The sequence below is a fragment of the Pseudophryne corroboree genome, chromosome 5, assembly GCF_028390025.1.
Source record: "Pseudophryne corroboree isolate aPseCor3 chromosome 5, aPseCor3.hap2, whole genome shotgun sequence".
Lineage (NCBI taxonomy): Eukaryota > Metazoa > Chordata > Amphibia > Anura > Myobatrachidae > Pseudophryne > Pseudophryne corroboree.
The window spans coordinates 633,264,213-633,284,259 of NC_086448.1; the positions used below are offsets into that span (position 1 = coordinate 633,264,213).

General features: G+C 45.2%; 1 protein-coding gene across 2 annotated transcripts in view; it reads right to left on the bottom strand.

Annotated features, from left to right (window-relative positions):
- Nucleotides 1–20,047, bottom strand: part of TMEM241 (transmembrane protein 241) — a 381,772-nt gene that overhangs the window by 113,921 nt on the left and 247,804 nt on the right. For both annotated transcript variants that reach the window (XM_063923592.1, XM_063923591.1), the window contains exon 11: nt 12,339–12,373. In XM_063923592.1, coding sequence (XP_063779662.1) covers nt 12,339–12,373 — 35 coding nt within the window. The remainder of the gene's footprint in view (nt 1–12,338; nt 12,374–20,047) is intronic.

The following is a 20,047-nucleotide window of genomic DNA, read 5'->3' on the forward strand; positions in this document are numbered from 1 at the left end:
TACAGAAGTAAGGGCCACACTTGACCATTAAGTGTCCCACGGAGCACGACATCCATCACTTTCAGCCGTTTGTTACAAGTTACCGGTGAATGATCCAGCCTGTGATTCAATCACTCCACTCTAACTCTCCTTGCATTTGGAACATTGTTACCTCCTGCCCGGCCGGGCGTCGCTCAGCAAGCTGGAGGATCTGTATGGTGATCTAATACAGGCAACTGGTGCTGCACAGAAAGAAGTGGCTTTCATCTGAATATACCGCTGACGGATGTCTCACCCATGCACAGGGTGATAACAAGCGGTTTCTTAACCATTTATCCCGTACAGCAAGAGATCATTACGTCTCAGTGAGTAACATTAATCGGCTGGTTTATTTTGCTCCAAGGAAACACTATTTAAATCTGGACACCTTTATGGTCACAAACGCTAATTACATCAGTTTACAGGACTTCCTTTTCATTTAAACTGTCTGATATGGAATTAATGTGAGAGATTAACCCTATCTTACAGAGACGGGTTCTCCTGCATATTAGTGTCCCTTTCACTTATTTATACACTTTATGTGTGAACTATAAGGTATAATACCTCAGTTATATGCTCTGTGTAGTGTTGTGTCTTTTAATCAGTTTGTTATTGGTTTTATGTTAATAAATTGTGTTTTTATCAACATCACTGGTACCGTGCGCCTACTTGGTGATTTTGTTTTAGTTATTTCCTGTGTAAGCCCCAGTTTTGATATGAGAAGAGGAAAAAGGAGGAGGAACGTGGATCACACAGATCACTCAAACAATAACACAATTGATACTGAGCTGTGCACTAACAGTGTTATTTGATTGTTATTTTTTAACTATAAAATCTAATGCGTGGCAATATAACAAAAATAGTTACATCAAAGAAATAAATTATTTTTATTTACAAACAAATAATATATTGTGCAAGGAATGGTTGCATGAATAGTATGTGTGATGGAAGCGGAAGCTACTCAACTCTTCCAGCAAACATTCATATAAACAGGAAGATAAATCTTCACTGCAGCAGGGAATTTATCAAGGTAAACAATGCATTTCAGAACTTACAAAAGATTCCCTGGTAGCATTTAAGCATTGATGGATTGAATAAGGCATCCAATGGCAAGATGTAGTCTGTGGGTCTTGCATGCTAATCTACTACTCGTATAATTACACATTTCTTGGTTAATTTGTTCAGAGGAACATTTCCCTCAGGAAGCAATTTATTTTCTGCTGTCTTTATACTGCTGTTTTTCTGTACCATTCTGCAGAGTTAAACAACTTTCAAAGTTCCCCTTCACCATCCAACAACAAATCAGACATATGTTCTAGACCAAAATCTAATCATCAATTCTATTATGCACAGAAAGTATACAACAAATCAAATGCCTAACAAACAACATACTGTTGTACTTACCCATTAGTAATTTTAACATATAAAAAGTAGTAAACACATAGGCCCTCATTCCGAGTTGTTCGCTCGCTAGCTGCTTTTAGCAGCCGTGCAAACGCTAAGCCGCCGCCATCTGGGAGTGTATCTTAGCTAAGCAGAAGTGAGAAGGAAAGGATCGCAGCGCGGCTACAAATAAAGATTGTGTAGTTTCTTAGTAGTTCGAGACTTACTCCTAGCTAGCGATCAATTCAGACTGTTTAGTTCCTGTTTTGACGTCACGAACACGCCCTGCGTTCGGCCAGCCACGCCTGCGTTTTTCCAGGCACGCCCGCGTTTGTATCTGACACGCCTGCGTTTTTACACACACTCCCTGAAAACGGTCAGTTACCACCCAGAAACACCCACTTCCTGTCAATCACTCTGCGGCCAGCAGTGCGATTGAAAAGCGTCGCTAGACCTTGTGTGAAACTGCATCGGCTTTTGTGAAAGTACGTCGCGCGTGCGCATTGCGCCCCTACGCATGCGCAGAAGTGCCGATTTTTAGCCTGATCGCTGAGTTGCGAACAACGGCAGCAAACGATCAACTCAGAATGAGGGTCATAGTGAGGAATACTTCAAGCAGCTATTTGTAAAAATTGCCACTTTTTGGTGTGAAAACCCACCTGTTCATCAAAGCAAAGGCGTTTCTATAATGGGTGCAGTGTGTGTGGGGCACACGGGTCCCTGTTTGTCTTCCCTCTCCCCCTAGTTTGTAAGCTCCTTGGAGCAGGGCCCTCTTCTCTTACACCTCTACTACAGCCCTCACCTACCCAACGGCTGTCTAACCCGCATCTCCTCTCACTCATAGTCGTTCATCTCTCCTAGTGGCTGCAATCCCATAGTATTACGCAGATTTCTCTTCTTTAGCTGTATTGAGATTTGTGGTGATAATTGTTACTTGTGCTCCATTTAGTTTTGGTTACGGTAATGTGACGCCGTGTTTACCCTGTATTGTTCTAATGTGTGCTGTATGTACGGCACTGCAAACCACTTGTGGTACCTTACAAATAAAATGTAATAATAATAATACAGGTTGAGTATCCCTTATCCAAAATGCTTGGGACCAGAGGTATTTTGGATAACGGATTTTTCCGTATTTTGGAATAATTGCATACCATAATGAGACATCATGGCGATGGGACCTAAGTCTAAGCACAGAATGCATTTATGTTTCATATACACCTTATACACACAGCCTGAAGGTAATTTTAGACAATATTTTTTATAACTTTGTGCATTAAACGAAGTGTGTCTACATTCACACAATTCATTTATGTTTCATATACACCTTATACACACAGCCTGAAGTTCATTTAATACAATATTATTAATAACTTTGTGTATTAAACAAAGTTGGTGTACATTGAGCCATCAAAAAACAAAGGTTTCGCTATTTCACTCTCACTCAAAAAAGTCCGTATTTCGGAATATTCCGTATTTCGGAATATTTGGATATGGGATACTCAACCTGTAATAATTTTGTGTGACTTTACAGACAATGAGTTATCAATGCCAAATCATCACAAAATTGCTCTATAACATCATCCCAAACAAACGGCCATGATTTAAACCTTACTTACTTTGCTTACTATATGACCAATTGGCAAAAGGCCATCTTGGATGCGACAAAACAAAAAAAGGAGCCCCTCTCAATGCAATAGATAATGACATCAACATTTAGCTTACACTAGTTTAGAACTGCTAGTATTCTGCGCAATTAAAACAATTTATCATTTTGATCATGTTACGAGGGTTGTGCAGTAAGTTTCCTGATGCACAAAAAGTATTATATTCGCAAACAAAGTGAATAAATTTTTTTCACTGTATTCACCAGAGTAGTCTATTCAAAGTTGCATGTGCTCAAACCACTTGGTGAAGCCGCTGGACCAGTCTGAAGCAAGTATGTCTTCTACATGCCGGGTGAAGATCTCCACTGCAGCTTCCGATGACTCAAAATGAATCTCACGCATCTTGTGCTTGATTTATGGGAATACGAAAAAGTCGCAGGGGACCAGGGGCCTAATTCAGACCTGATCGCAGTAGTAAATTTGTAAGCTAATGGGCAAAACCGTGTGCACTGCAGGGGGGCAGATATAACATGTGCAGAGAGAGTTAGATTTGGGTGGAGTGTGTTCAAAGTGAAAATAAGATTTTAATTACCTACCGGTAAATTCTTTCCTCGTAGTCCGTAGAGGATACTGGGAATCCATTTAGTACCATGGGGTATAAACTGGTCCACTAGGAGCCTTGGGCACTTTAAGATAGTGTGCGCTGGCTCCTCCCTCTATGCCTCTCCTACCAGACTCAGTCTAGGAAACTGTGCCCGACAAGACGTACATACTTTGAGAGAAGAATAGATAAAGAAAGTGGTGAGATTACGAACCAACACACAGAACAATAGGAAAGCCATGCTTACCAAACTTGAAACTCGAACAGCAACAGCTGAACAAACCAGAATACTTAACCAAGTAACAGTGCAGGAAGAACGAAGCACTGGGTGGGCGCCCAGTATCCTCTACGGACTACGAGAAAAGGATTTACCGGAAGGTAATTAAAATCCTATTTTCTCTTACGTCCTAGAGCAGTGATCTCCAACCCCTAGCTCGCGAGTTACCGGTAGCTCGCTGTAGTATTTTCGGTAGCTCACAGAGCGCACGGGCTTGGGCAGTCACTGGCACTCCTCCTCCGTTCATTTTTAATATGGTGCCGGCCGTCAGCCAATCAGAGCTCGTGGACCAACAGTGGCGGCACCTGATTGGCTACCGGGCCGTGAGTTTTGATTGGCTCACTTACCAACACCATATTTTAAATGCCCGCTGCCGCCGGAGACTCTGTCACCTTCACCGTAGCCGCTCTCCGGACTTCACAGGAGAGGCTCGAGCTGCGCTCTCCTCCCCTTCCGTCCATCATACAGGAGGAGCAGCACCGGCGGCAGTAGAAGAAGAAGCCAGCAAGGGTTAGCACAGTGTGGGGCCCTGTATCAGACACTGCGGGGGGCATTATTTGTGTATCTGGAACTGCTGGGGGCATTATTTGTGTATCTGGCACTGCTGGGGGCATTATTTGTGTATTTGGCACTGCTGGGAGGCATTATTTGAATATCTGGCACTGCTGAGGGGCATTATTTGTGTATCTGGCACTACGCGGGGGGGCATTACTTGTAGTTGTTAGGCCACACCCACCTTGTGAGGCCACACCCACTTTCACAGGAAAACACGCGCATTGGGGGGAGGGGGTAGCTTCTTTATTTTCTGAAAGTAGCTCACACCCCAATTAAGGTTGGAGACCACTGTCCTAGAGGATACTGGGAATCCATTTAGTACCATGGGGAAGTACCAAAGCTCACAAACCAGGTGGGAGAGTGCTGAGGTTCCTACAGAACTGATTGACCAAACTGAAGGTCCTCAGAGGCCAAAGTATCGAACTTGTAAAACTTTGCAAACGTGTTCGTCCCTGACCAAGTAGCTGCTCAGTAGAGCTGTAAATCCGAGACAGCCCGGGCAGCCGCCCAAGAAGAACCCACCGACCTAGTAGAGTGGGCTTGTACAGATTTTGGAACCGGCAAGCCTGCCGTGGAATAAGCATGCTGGATAGTAAGTCTGATTCAGCGTGCAAAAGACTGCTTTGAAGCAGGACATCCAATTTTAATAGGATCATATAGAACGAACAGCGAGTCGGATTTCCTGTGACGAGCTGTTCTCTTTACATACACCTTCAAAGCCCTCACAACAACCAAAGACTTTAAAGTAGCAGAGGTGTCCGTCACAGCCGGAACCACAATAGGTTGGTTGATGTGAAATGCAGACACCACCTTAGGAAGAAATTGCTGACGAGTTCTAAGTTCAGCTCTGTCCTCACGGAAAATTAAGTAGGGACTCTTGTGAGACAACGCTCCTAGCTCCGACACACGTCCTGGTGAGGCCAAGGCCAACAGTGTGACGGTCTTCCACATCAGGTACTTTACGTCAACCTCCTGTAACGTAGAGGTAGAGGCCATGGATCATCAATCAGCATCTCGAGATCGAGGCCAGTCCGAAGCAATGAGGATTGCTTGAACCTTTTCCCTTTTTATTCTCTTTAGACCCACGGAGTTGTCAGATCATCTACCGCCACTGCTTGTGGGTCTCCCGACCTGGAACAATACCGCTTGAGCTTCTTGTTGAGTCGAGAGGCCATCATGTCGATCTGTGGATATCCCCACCGACATGTCAACCACCGGAACACCTCCGGGTGGAGGCCCCACTCCACCGGGTGTAGGTCGTGTCTGCTGAGGAAGTCTGCTTCCCAGTTGTCTACTCCCGGAATGAAGATCGCCGACAACGCCACGGTGTGTTTTTACGCCCAGAGGAGAATTCTTGACACCTCTGACATTGCTGCTTGCTTTTCGTTCCGCCCTGTCGGTTTAAGTACGTTACCGCCGTTACATTGCCCGACTGGACTTGAATGGCCTGATTCCGAAGTAGAGATGAGGCCTGCAGAAGGGCGTTGTAGATTGCCCCGAGTTCCAAGATGTTTATTGGAAGGACAACTGCCCGACTTGACCATCTTCCTTGAAAGTACACCCCCTGGGTGACTGCTCCCCAACCCCTGAGGCTTGCGTCTGTGGTTAGCAGAATCCAATTCTGAATCCCAAACCTCCGACCCTCGACGAGGTGAGAAGTCTATAGCCACCACATAAGGGAGATCCTGGCTCTTGGCGACAGATCCTCTGGTGCATGTGAAGATGTGGTCCGGCCCATTTGTCCAATAGATCTAGCTGGAAGGGCCTCGCATGAAACCTTCCATACTGAAGTACCTCGTAAGAGGCCACCATTTTCCCCAGAAGGCGAATGCACAGATGCACCGAGATCCGGGTTCGCTTCAGGACAGCCTGAACCATCGACTGGATTACCATACCCTTCTCCAAGGGATAGGAACACTCTCTGAGACTCTGTGTCCAGTATCATTCCCAGGAAAGGAAGCCTCTGCGTCGGTTGCAGGTGAGATTTTAGTAAGTTCAGAATCCACCCGTGATCCAGGAGTAGTCTGGTTGAGAGGCCAATGGTGTCCAACAACCTCTCCCTGGACGGAGCCTTTATCAGAAGATCATCCAGGTACGGAATTATGTTCACTCCCTGTTTGCGGAGTAGAAATATCATCTCTGCCATCACCTTGGTGAACACTCTCGGTGCCGTGGAGAAACCAAATGGCAGGGCCTGGAACTGGTAGTGGCAGTCCTGCAGTGCAAACTGTAGATAAGACTGATGAGGCTGCCCGATCGGAATGTGAAGGTACACATCCTTGATATACAGAGACACTAGGAATTCCCCCTCCTCCAGACCTGAGATCACCGCTCTCAGAGACTCCATCTTGAATTTGAACCCGCGTAAGTACGGGCTCAACGGCTTGAGGTTCAAAATCGGTCTTACCGAATCGTCTGGTTTTGGTACTACAAACAAGTTGGAATAATGGGGGTCATTCCGAGTTGATCGTAGCTGTGCTTAATTTAGCACATCTATGATCAGGCACTCAGACATGCAGGGGGACGCCCAGCACAAGGCTAGTCCGCCCCGCATGTCAGTGCCGCCCTCCCACCGCGCAGAAATGGAAAAGCATCGCACAGCTGCGATGCTTTTGCATTGGAGGAGTAACTCCCGGCCAGCGCAGCTCCTGCGGCTGGCCGGGAGAACCTCTTCGCTGCCCGGGTCGCAGCGGCTGCATGTGACGTCACGCAGCCGCCGCGGCCCGCCCCCCCCAATGGTCCAGCCACGCCTGCGTTGGCCGGATCACGCCGCCATCCAGCCCTCTCCCGTCCAGTGACCGCCTCTGCCTGTCAATCAGGCAGAGCTGATCGCTAGGCAATGACGGCCTTCTGGCATGCGCCGCTGCATGCGAAGTTCTGACCCGAACGCTGCGCTGCGATAAACTGCAGCGAGCGATCGGGTCGGAATGACCAACAATATCCCTTGTTTTGCAGATGAGATGGAACTGGAACAAATGACCTGAGTCTGTACCAGTTTTTGAATGGCGTCCTGTAAGGTTATACTTGCTTCCTGTGAAACTGGTAAGCCTGATTTGAAGAATCTGTGAGGTGGGAGCTCCTGAAACTCCAGTCTGTAGCCCTGGGAAATAAGATCCATGACCCAGGGATCCTGGCATGATGTTGTCCAGATGTGACTGAAACATTTTAGTCAGGCTCCCACCTGCCAGTTTTCCAGGCATCGCGGTCCACCGTCATGCTGAAGGCTTTGAGGAAGCAGAGCTTGAGCTCTGCTCCTGTGAACTGGCAGTTGCTGGTTTTCGTGGTTTACCTCTAGTGCCTCTGGTGGCTGTAGAAGAACCTCTGTTTTTGCCCTTAAACTTGGCAGTCCGAATGGACTGTAGATTAGGTCCTGAGTAGGCCTTCCTGGCTGGGGGAGCTGCAGAAGGAAGATACGTGGACTTACCTGCAGTAGCTTTGGAGATCCATTTGTCTAGGTCATCTCCAAATAAGACCTCTCCTGTGAAGGGTAGGCCTTCCACACCTTTCCTGGAGTCCGCATCAGCAGTCCACTGGCAAAGCCATAAGCCTCTGCGTGCTGACACTGCCATAGCCGTGGTACGTGCATTAAGCAAGCCTATTGCTTTTATGGCTTCCACCATAAAATTTGCAGTGTCCTGTATATGCTGCAGGAGTAAAATAATCTCCCCTTGAGGCAAGGTACATAACCCCTCAATTAGGTTACCTGACCATTTGGCTATGGCCTTAGTAATCCACCCACATGCTATAGTGGGTCTCTGGGCCACCCCAGCAGCTGTATACAAAGATTTGAGAGTATTCTCAACTCTACGATCATCCGTGTCTTTTAGGGAGGCTGCACCTGGGACAGGCAATACCATTATCTGTGACAGCCTATAGACTGATGCATCCACTATCGGTGGATTTTCCAATTTTTTCCTATCCTCAGGAGGAAAAAGAAAAGATGATATCAACCTTTTAGGGATTTGAAATTTACTATCAGGATTAACCCACGGTTCTTCAAACAGGCTATTTAGTTCCTTTGACACAGGGAAAGTGGCTGAGGATTTCTTCTTTATATTAAAATAAGATTCCTCAGTCTCCTCTGTTACCTTATCAGGGATATGCAGAATGTCTCTGATAGCTTCTATGAGAGCCTCTATTCCCTGTGACAGTGCCTTCCCCACCTCCATGTCTGACCCCTCATCATCAGAATCAGACTGCAGCATATGAGCCAAAGGACGTTTTTGCAGACAAATGGTAAGGGACTGAGACGCTGATTTGGGTACTGAGTCTCTGTTCATAAAATCAGTCATTGATTGTTAGTATGGCGTCTCTTTGTCATTGCGGGACAATTTAGTAGAAATATTGGAAATCATTCCCCTAATGGAATCCAGTCAAGCTGTCTCTGTCCCGCTAGCCTGAGAGGGCGTACTGCACTGAGTACACTGCAGTGAACCCCCTGGAGAAGAGGAACACTGTGCCTTACATGAAACACACTCTTTGTCTGACATACTGTGACAGTGACAACACATATACACACGAAAAGGTTAAATGCACAATTAACCCACAAAGAGCCCTTCAAGAGAGACACAGAGATATTCTGGAGCCAGCACACAGCGCCCTTACTGCTAATGCCAAGCTTAGCAGGGTCGCAGACTTAGTACCCAGATTGTTTGCCTGCTAGCTATTTTTTTGCAGCACTGCAAACAGATAGTCGCCACCTATAGTGGAGTGTATTTTAGCTTTGCAACTGTGCGAACGCGTGTGCAGCCGCCCTGTACAAAAACAGTTTGTACAGTTTCTGAGTAGGTCTGACCTTACTCAGCCGCTGCGATTCACCCGCCCTGCAAACGCTTGGACACGCCTGCGTTTTTCCGAACACTCCCAGAAAACAGTCAGTTGCCACCCAAAAACGCCTTCTTCCTGTCAATCATTCTTCGTTTAATCCATCGCTCAGCAACGAACCGCTTTGTATCAGTACGACCCGCCTGCGCATTGCGGTGCATACGCAGTAGTTACCTGATCACTGCGCAGCGTAAAACACTAGCGAGCGAACAGAACTGAATTAGGCCCTTAGTATACTAGTAAGCGCTCCCCCCCCCCCCCCCCCCCGCTATGACCCCCTGGTACCGCTGAGGTAATCTGGAGTCTCTAGGGAGGAGCTGCGTGTCCCTGTCAGTCAGCGTCTGTGTCCACTGCAGAGGGAAAATGGTGCTGGTGAGCTGCTGTATCCACTCATAGTGAAGCACCACCCCTTCAATGGTGCACGGTCTTCCCGCTTTTTATACTGACTGAGGTAATTTTAGTGCTAAAAATGGAGTCAGCTGCCTTTTAAGTCTGTAATGCCAGTCTGCGTATTGTGTACACCCGTGGTGCACTTAGACTCCGTTTGCTGCCTCAGAAGCGGTGCATCCGCACTGTGTACTGAGTCTGGAGACCCAGCCGTGCGTCTCCGTACCCACATGCAGCCATAATGGCCGGCGACATGCTAACCGGGACATCGGCTTAGTTCTCACCCCTCATCTATCTTCTGGCTCTGTTTGAGGTGGCCGCGTGCTGCGGGAATGTACGTTCGCCGTGGTGGGGCTCGCAAATAGTTCCCTCAGGAGCTAGTGTCCTGTCAGCGGGGAACAGGACCATTAACTCTTCAAGAGGTTGCCTCCCCCCCAAGTCCCACGAAGCAGGCAGGCTGTTACCATCCAGACCTGCCTGAAATTAAAAAACATACAAATAAATGCAGAGAACTCTTCTGGAGCTGAAGGGGCATAGAGAGAGGAGCCAGCGCACACTATCAAATTCTTAGAAGTGCCCAAGGCTCATAGTGGCCCCGTCTATACCCCATGGTACTAAATGGATTCCCAGTATCCTCTAGGACGTAAGAGAAATCTAAGTTGCAGTGTAAAAATAAAGCAGCCAGTATTTACCCTGCACAGAAACAATATAACCAACCAAATCTAACTCTCTGCACATGTTAGATCTGCCTCCCTGCAGTGCACATGGCTTTGCCCATTAGCTAACAAATTGCTGCTGCGATCAGGTCTGAATTAGGCCCCAGGTCTGGACTGTATGGCAGATTACCGCGCTCATTGATGTGTTCATGGGCCAGAAAATGCACTAATTTCCTGGAATTGCGGGCAGGTGCACCGTAGTGATGGAGAAGGGCATCATGAGCGTGATTTTTTGGCCGCTGACTGGAAATGGCTCCAGCATTTGAGGCAGGCATTGGTTGGCGTACCAGCCATCATGGCCACGCTGTGCTCACGTTGGAACTTCTGTGGCGGCGCACCTCCACTGGGCCAAGTGTAATTTGGTGTTGGGATCGTAGATTCAGGATTCATTGCCACTGATTATTTCCCAGATAGAGTTTGAGTGATTGCCATCAATCCAGGCCAGCATGTTGTGGCACCGGAGCCTCCTTCTGCTCTCGAGTCAGCTGATGGGGCACCCAGCGTGCAGCAACCTTGCTCAGGCCAATCTTTTCGTGGAGTGTCAAGCGGATGGATCCCAAAGAGATGCCCATCTCCTTCTTTAACTGGGCCACTGTCACCCCCCTGGCATCCACCTCAACTATGGCCCACACAGCAACAAATGTGTCCTTTGTAATAGTGGACAAAGGTTGGTCGCAGAGCTCCTAGTCTTCCAGGAACAATCTCCTATGCCGAAATTTTGCAAACCACACAAACATAGTGGTCCGGGATGGTGCTTCCTCACCAAAAGCAGCTAGCAGTCCGTCAAAACTGTCCTGCTGTCGCAGACCACTTATGTGGCTGCAAATGATCATGACTCTCCAGTGGCCTCTGCTGAGTTCCATAATGAGTTTGTGGAGGAAGTGAACATACTGACCTCTATGTGCAGTACTGCTTATAAACAGTTATGTGCCTTAACATTTCACAACAATGTTATTCAGAGATTACAGGTCACAAACAGACAGTAACATTGTCTGTACTCTACTTATGCACTGTACATCCGTTAATTTATTGCACACCCCTCGTAAGTTTGTAATAGAGCCCAGATAAGTAATGACCCTTACACATCTGAATACTTTGTAAAGGGAGAGGGGGGGGGGGGGAGCTGTATTAAACAACCTAACTTTAAACATACTGTAAGAGGTGCTACCTTGCTGAGACTTGAAGTACCACATAGAAAAATTATAATAAACTGTATAATTTAATATGGAGTGAAATTGAGGTTCTTAGCACAATTTTCTGCCAAATATGTGGGCCCACCTACCACTGCCAGGTGACCTCATCTGGTGGGTCCCTAATATCCCAAGTGCTTAGGGCAGGCATTCCCAACCACGGTCCTCAAGGCACACCAACAGTGCAGGTTTTAGTGATATCCAGGCTTCAGCACAGGTGACTTAATTAGTAGCTCAGTTATTTTGATTTAACCATCTGTCCTGCAGCCTGGATATCACTAAAACCTGCACTGTTGGTGTGCCTTGAGAACCGTGGTTGGGAATGCCTGGCTTAGGGTGTGCGCCTGCATTTTCTTTTCAAACCCCCCCTCCCCCCATTTTACTCTGTATGCCTTATACCCAGACTAGCATATATTTATATACTAATATGTCAGTATTAGGGATGTGAGGGACCCACCTGATAAGGTACCGGGCCATTTTTTTTATTTTTTGGGCCAAAATAGTGCTAATAACCTCAATTTCACTCCATGTTAAATTGTACAGTTTATTATAATTGTTCAGATTGCAAGTGTTCTTAGTGCTTAGAGTGTACACCTGCACTTTCTTTTTGTCTATGTGGTACATCTAAATACCTTACAAAGATAGGGTGAACAGAATCTAGTATTTGAGAACTGTACTCTTACTTGTTTATCATAGATCAATGAGGTACAGATATGAGAAGAAAATTTAGATTAAATGAGGGAGAAAGAGAGAGCAAACACAAACTTTATTCAATATACTTACCAGTAGGATGTGAGGCAAAGGCTAACAGTATAACACTGCAAAACACAAACATCATATATTAATATGTAGCAACTTTATCCATTTCACATCACTATTTGAGAATCAAAATAACAAAATACAGTACAATGAATGGTGTAAGGCTAGAAAGCTTGACTGCATTGTTTCTACATTATCTCTGCACGTATATAGGATTATGTACCAAGAAAGTAACTTTGGGCCTGTGCACAAATACATTTTTATTTAATGGTACCAAAAACACCTATTTGTTGAGACTTTTCTTCACCATCTACAGTACCTACTGGACTAGACTGTAAAATCCAGTAAATAAAGAGAAACATTGGACAGTATGTGTCCCATGCTTCATTATAAAAGCTCTTCAATGTGCTAGATCCCAAAGTCATGAAAAGCATATATGACAAAGGTACAACAGGAAAATATACTTCCCATATGTGACTTAAAAGGGGCAACGTTTTGGAGAGAGATAAAGCACCAATCAATCATCTCCTGTTATTTTTTAAACACAGCCTGTAATATGGCAGCTAGGATCTGATTGGCTGGTACTTTATCTCTCTCCGTGTTATCACTCTCCAAGGCTTCGTACATTTCCCCTTAAATCTAATATTCTATCTTGGCTGTCAAAGACACCAGTTCATTCCTTAATAATTATCATCAATCCTGAGCATAGTTCTGTTTTTAAGCACATAATAAGGCTTAAAAAAATAAGCCAATATTAAATCTACCTTTTTGATTATGTTAAATGCTGGAAGACATAACATGTGTTAAACTATTCATTAATTTCAGATATGAAGCTGAAACTGCATGTGAGATGGAAGGCGAAAGTGTTTATTACAATTAGCGGATAACATATCACAGCGTATATTTCATGACAGACTGATTAAGGGTCAGATGGGTCACATGACTTTTCTGCTAGTTTGTGGTATTACAACAAGTCTTTGGATCAGGAGTTCCTAACCTTTGGCTCACAACACAAAGCTGGGTCAGCATGTCATGTGGGCTGGGCCACTAATACATTCATCTTTTTTTTTTCTTTTTTTTTTATTAGTTTGTAACCACAGTTCAATTGAAGAATTAAGAATATAGGAATCATCTATGAAAATGTGAGCACAAAGGATCGTTTATGACAAACAGTTAACGTGCAACGCAAAAGTTCTTTTGAGCAAATGCAGCCATTTTAATGGGGAAACGCACAGATTTGCCAGCCAAAACGTAGGAGTGCAATGTTTCCACTTGTCATCAAGAGAAGTTGGGTGGCTAGGGCGTTCTCTACCAATTGTGCTTTGACAATAGTGAAAGTGGAAGGTGAATTTTCATGTTTCAATACGACATTCTCAAACTTAATAATAAAAATGTGTAGGTATTTCTTTAGGGTGTAGTATGGTATGCCGGCGGCCAGCATACCGACAGCTGGGCGAGCGCAAATGAGCCCCTTGCGGGCACAGTGGCGCGTTATTCTCCCTCCAGGGGGGTCGTGGACCCCCAAGAGTGAGAAAAGTTGTCAGTATGCCGGGTGTCTGGATTCCGGCGCCGTTATACTGTGCGCCGGGATCCCAATAGCCGGCAAACTGAATACCACCCATTCTTTATGTACAGATGGCTGTAACCAGTCCAGTCTAGTGGAGTACAGAGCAGTTTGTTTTTTCAAACAAAGATATTGCCAGGGGTTGTTCCTGGTTCCAGATATGCAAGACACTCTGACCACAGCCAAAATATTTCTTCATAATTATTAATATAAGACATACATGAAGCTACACCAGACTGTATTTTAGGAGAAACATGGAAAAGTGTAAATGAATGAATGGATGTAACATGGAAGTAGGTCGTGCTTTGTAAGGTGATGCACTTTTTCCCAAATATCTGAATTCTAATAACAAACGTATGCACAGATAGATTTAACGAAGATGCAGCTAAAGACCATCAGGTGGCCGCTAACCTAAAAATGCTTAGCAGACTATGGGGTCTATTCATGAAGCAGTGAAAAGGGTGGAAAAGTGAGCCAGTGGAGAAGTTGCCCATGGCAACCAATCAGCTGCTCGGTATAATTTTAAAGTATGCAAATTACAAATTATTATTACCAGTTATTTATATAGCGCACACATATTCCGCATGTTACTTCAATGGTGATTGGTTGCCATAGGCAACTTCTCCACCCACTCACTTCTCACTGCTTCATGAATAGTCCCCTGTAGGTGCTTTGTGTAAAAAAGAGAAGCAGTGTAAACAAGCATGGCAGTCGGATGTAAACATAAGCCCAGTCACACCAAAAACCACAGCCCAACAGTCCAACGCATCAGTCGTTTTCATTCTACTGTATTATTAATACGCATTAAATATCAGTTGAGGAATTAAGCATTTCAGTTCTCTACTCTTTAATTCTTTACGCAGAGTAAAGTAGAGATGGATTAAACGTGATAAATGAGCAGCCAATCAGCTTCCTAACTGCCATGTCACAGGCTGTGTTTGAAAAATTACAGGAGCTCGTTGCCTGGACATTTATCACTCTTTATCCATCTCCACTAGATCACTTTCTAAGGCTTAATACATTTGGGCCAGTATGCTCACATGTCCAGCAGAGCTGTATAATGTACAGAGCACTGTGACAAAAGATAATGTTTGAGAGTGTGAAAGAGCCATCAGCCTAGTATAAAGGTGAAAGGCCAGGTGTAAGGTTTGATGTAGCTTATTGTGTTTCTACAACTGGAACCTCTTGGCAAGAATTGCTCCATTGTGCGTTCTCTTGTAGCAGAATATAATACAAGAGTCTCCTCATTTACTCTCAGCACTTGCCAATAAAAGCAAAAGCAATGTATTGTACTATCGTCAGGCAGAATGAACTTGGAATACTCTTACAGGGATGAATAATAATCAAGAACTGTATATATATTTCCACGTCTTCGAAATTGTTTCACTGTAACCATGTCAAAACTATAGGAATGCTATGCTAATGTGCAATTTCCATGAAAACTATTTCCTATATAATGATTTCAATGAGATCAGTGGCGTAACTACCGCAGGTGCAGGGAATGCAGCTGCTATGGGGCCCACCACTCCCCGTGCACACATTCACACACAGAGATCCACTGCAGTAGAGACACCTGGGCCAGCATAATTCTACAATTTGTGGGGCTGCTGGCCTCCAGGTCCCAAGCATGCATATTACCCATCGCACTTGGTTCTGCTGTGTCCTACAGTGCAGGCTTTTGGCACCCGGTCGAGGTTCCTGCAGTCTCATGATGTCAAACTTACAAAAGAAAAAGCGCTAAGCTAAAAAATGTGCGTCAGCTGTCCCAATTAAAATGCTAGTATGAAGGTTATTTAATACTCCTTGCCTTATTAAGGACTGCTGCTCTCAAATTATTGGGTTGTTGATTCCCAATATAAATAGTAAAGCCAAATAGAGAAAAAAATGAAAGCGCTGTCCAGAATAAAGACTTAATCATAAAAAAATGTAATTGTATAATAAAAACACTTCGTATATAATATATTATAATCCACCTAAATGTCTATAACATATTGCATAAGACTTCAAAGCCTGTCTCCTTGTAAATTGATAGTACTTAACACAGCTAACACAATGGTTACACTGGCAAAAACTGTTTCTTTTCTAATTGAAACACTGTGCCATTAAACAAGTGATACCATTAACTCCACAGTGCACGGTCTTTAGTGCTCAATGGCCACACTAACATACACAGCCTCCTGAAAACGTTTACTATTTCACAGCCCAATCATATCTAGAGGAAATGCATAAGATCATGAATTGCTTTTAACCTCCCACTGGGACAACGTTGTGATCAGGGCCGGTGCAAGGTTTCTTGGCACCCTAGGCAAAACTTCTGCCTATTGCCCCTTCCCCCTATCTGCCCTCCAGGTGAAAGACATGCTGCTGTTCTCCCCCACCCCCAGTCTGTTGCATGGCTGCTCTCTTCTCCCCATCTCCCCAGTAAGTGTGTGGGTGCCTGCTGCTCTCACCCCCCCCCCCGTTAAATGTCTGCTGTTCTATCTCCCCCACCATCTGTGTGTGTGCTGCTGCTCATCCCCACCAGTGTGCGTGCCTGCTGATCATCTCCGCCTCCCCTCCCCCTTGGGGAGTAATCTGGGACGGAGTAATCTGCGAAAGTGTCTGGAATGAAGAGCAGCGCCACATGTTACCCATACTTGCCTACCTGACCCTCTCCATGAGGGAGAAAATGCTCTGTTCCTGGACTTTCCTGGTAATGTATGATTGCCATCACCTGTGGTGAGCTAGTTTATTGATAAGAAAGGAGTTTCACCACAGATGATGGCAATCATACATTACCAGGAAAGTCCAGGAACAGAGCATTTTCTCCCTCATGGAGAGGGTCAGGTAGGCAAGTATGATGTTACCCCCAGCCAGGTGGAGTTGGAGCCTGCAATATGGGAGCTTGCCAGTCCCAACTCATACTTGCCTACCTGACCCTCTCCATGAGTGAGAAAATGCTCTGTTCCTGGACTTTCCTGGTAATGTATGATAGCCATCACCTGTGGTGAAACACCTTTCTTATAAATTAACTAGCTCACCACAGGTGATGGCAATCATACATTACCAGGAAAGTCCAGGAACAGAGCATTTTCTCCCTCATGGAGAGGCTCAGGTAGGCAAGTACGTCGCAACTACTATAAGATATGAGTGCCGAGGGGGGATTGCGACGACTGTGAGGTAGGACCATGCTACCTTTTTCAGGCAGCTGTAGCCTTGAAAAAGGGACTTATGTCCCGAAACGCGTCGGCACCTGCTTTCCAGTATTTTCCTGTGCTTCTGGACATCCTTGACTGTGAAAGGGACCACTGGGGAACACGCCTGACGGAGCCACATGCAGAGTATTGTTCTCAGGAAATACCTTGCATTCATAACACATGCGGCTCCGATTATCATCTTGGTAGGACTCTGTTTCCCATGTTGGGTTCTGTTTTTGTCTCACTTTTAATCATTGTGTTGTATTAAAATTCATATTTTATTCACATCAAGCCGGTACATTACATTTTATTAAGAAAATAGAAGTTCCTGCAAAAAGTGTAGCATTGGATTAGCGCTAAGTGGGAGGAGTCACTAACAATTTTTGTGCAGCTGTAGCCGGCCGCCCCCTCAGGATCCGGCGCTCCTAGGCGGCTGCCTAAAGCTGCCTAATGGAAGCTCTGGCCCTGGTTGTGATATAATAAGTCCAGAGTGTCTCTGATTTTTAAACAAGCTGGATTAATACTGAGTGACTAGTTTCTGAAAAGAGACTTGCGATTACTAATCAAGTCAGCTGCGTATCTTCTGACGGTCGTCCCCGTCTATTGCAGATAATATAAGTGGAGGTTCTTAATGGAACTAACCATATACGTATGACTAAATGTCCACTGTGGCTGTATCAATAAATGAGCTCATCTCACCAGTGCTCTCTGTTACCGCGTCTCTAACCGGGCATCCGTTTCCGTCCAACACAGCGCTCAGCGGCTTCACCGCTAATGGTAGCGCTGGGGATCTCCTGCTGAAGCAGATTATGTGCAGGTAGCTGGGGTATTTGGAAGTCCTCCGGCCAGTATATTCAATGCTCTCTATTAGCGCGTCTCTCACCGGGCATCTGTTCCCGTCCCACGCAGCGCTCAGCGGCTTCACCGCTAGCAGCAGCGCTGGAGATCTCCTGCTGGAATAGATTGTATGCAGGTAGCTGGGGTATTTGGAAGTCCTCCGGCCAGTAGATTCTGAACTCTGTCAGCTGCTGAATGCTGGCCCGTGAGTAGCAGAATCACACAGTCTCGCCGGCACTGGGAGAAATAGATAGCTGCTTAGAAGAGGCTTGTCAGTGTCCTCATATACAGGGGTTAACACTTGACGCGTTTCTCAGCCTCGTACTTGTGGCTGTTTCCTCAGAAGCATGATTTACAAGGAGACAGGCTTCGAAGTCTTATGCAATATGTTATAGAAATTTAGGTGGATTATAATATATTATATATGAAGTTTTTTTACTATACAATTAAACATTTTTATGATTAAGTCTTTATTCTGGACAGCGCTTTAAATTTTTTCTCTATAAGTCTCATGATGTGTTTGCAGTGGAGAGGAGGCGTGAGCCAGCCCTGCAGAACGCTGAGCACTATGAATTGCAGAGGAGCTGAAGTAGAAAGTAGTAAGAAAAAAAGACTGGGGGGAAAAGACTGGGGGGGGGGGGGGGGGGGCGGGCAGGGGCTAGGAGCCAATGGTGTCAAAGTGTGGGTGTACAGTTAGTTGCCTGGTGCCTGCCAACAAGTGTCTATCAGTGGCAGGTGCTGGAGATATGACTGGCCAGTACAGGAGGAAAGGGATGGGTGACCTGTGCCTGCGGGAGGCGGGTGGTATGTTAACTGACCAGTGAAAAGCAGAAGCACCAGAGACTGTGGAAGGGAAAGCTAATGAACTGGTTGAAAACAATATAGTTGCACCCATCAAGCGGAGGGGGCTGCAAGGCGAGGCATGGTGACTGACAGAGAATACAGATGGGGCTAAATAAAGGAGGAAAAGTGCAGTAATCAGAGAGGATATAGAAAGGCAATCTGGCAGAAGAGGGCACATATAGAGTCACAAAGATGCAGAAGGTTCACAGATAGAAGGTCAGAGAGGCAGAAAGGTGCACAGATATAGGAGACAAATAGGAGCACAGAGAGACCAAGGGAGAACAGATTGAGGCAGATAGAAACTGTGTTGGAGGCACCAAGTTTTTAGTAGGTTTGAAGGGAATGGGGGGCAATTTGTGAGTTACGTAGTTACATTTGTTTTATAATGAATAGACTGGTATTTTATCAATACAATCAGTGGCACGTTATACACAATGGCTGCAGCAGCCCCAGAAAAATATAAGTAGAAAGAAGGGTCAGCTGTATTAAATACAAATGTAAATTTCATGCACAGTATTTTAATGGGTATGCACAAAAGAAATGGGGAAGCAACAAGTCAGGAGGAGGAGATGATGCTACCAGGCTCAGACTGACACACATGCTGCGTACAAACCACATCTTATATTTGAATGTATGTGAATTCATTGCTACTATGCTACCAGGCTCAGACTGACACACATGCTGCGTACAAACCACATCTTATATTTGAATGTATGTGAATTCATTGCTACTATGCTACCAGGCTCAGACTGACACACATGCTGCGTACAAACCACATCTTATATTTGAATGTATGTGAATTCATTGCTACTATGCTACCAGGCTCAGACTGACACACATGCTGCGTACAAACCACATCTTATATTTGAATGTATGTGAATTCATTGCTACTATGCTACCAGGCTCAGACTGACACACATGCTGCGTACAAACCACATCTTATATTTGAATGTATGTGATGTTTTTCTTGTAATTTCCTATGTATGTGATTGAATTTATTGTGAATAGCTAGAGTAGTTTTAGTCTGTTGACCCACCCTGTGCAATTTGTTCTATGATCAATTAGCATTTCAATCAGGTGACCAAATGTTCAGAGGTAGGCCTGTTCCTAATCCGAGACAGTATTTCCTTAGAGTCAGTTAAGGGGTCAGCTTGCTGGGGGTAGCTTGCTGGAATTTTTTAAGTGTGGAATTAATAAGTGTGTTATCCGAACAGTTAAAAAAACAGTTGAACAAACATTGAAAAACATCAAGAAAAGGTAACTTACTTTAACAACTTACTCTAACTCCACTTAACCCATAAAACACAAACAAC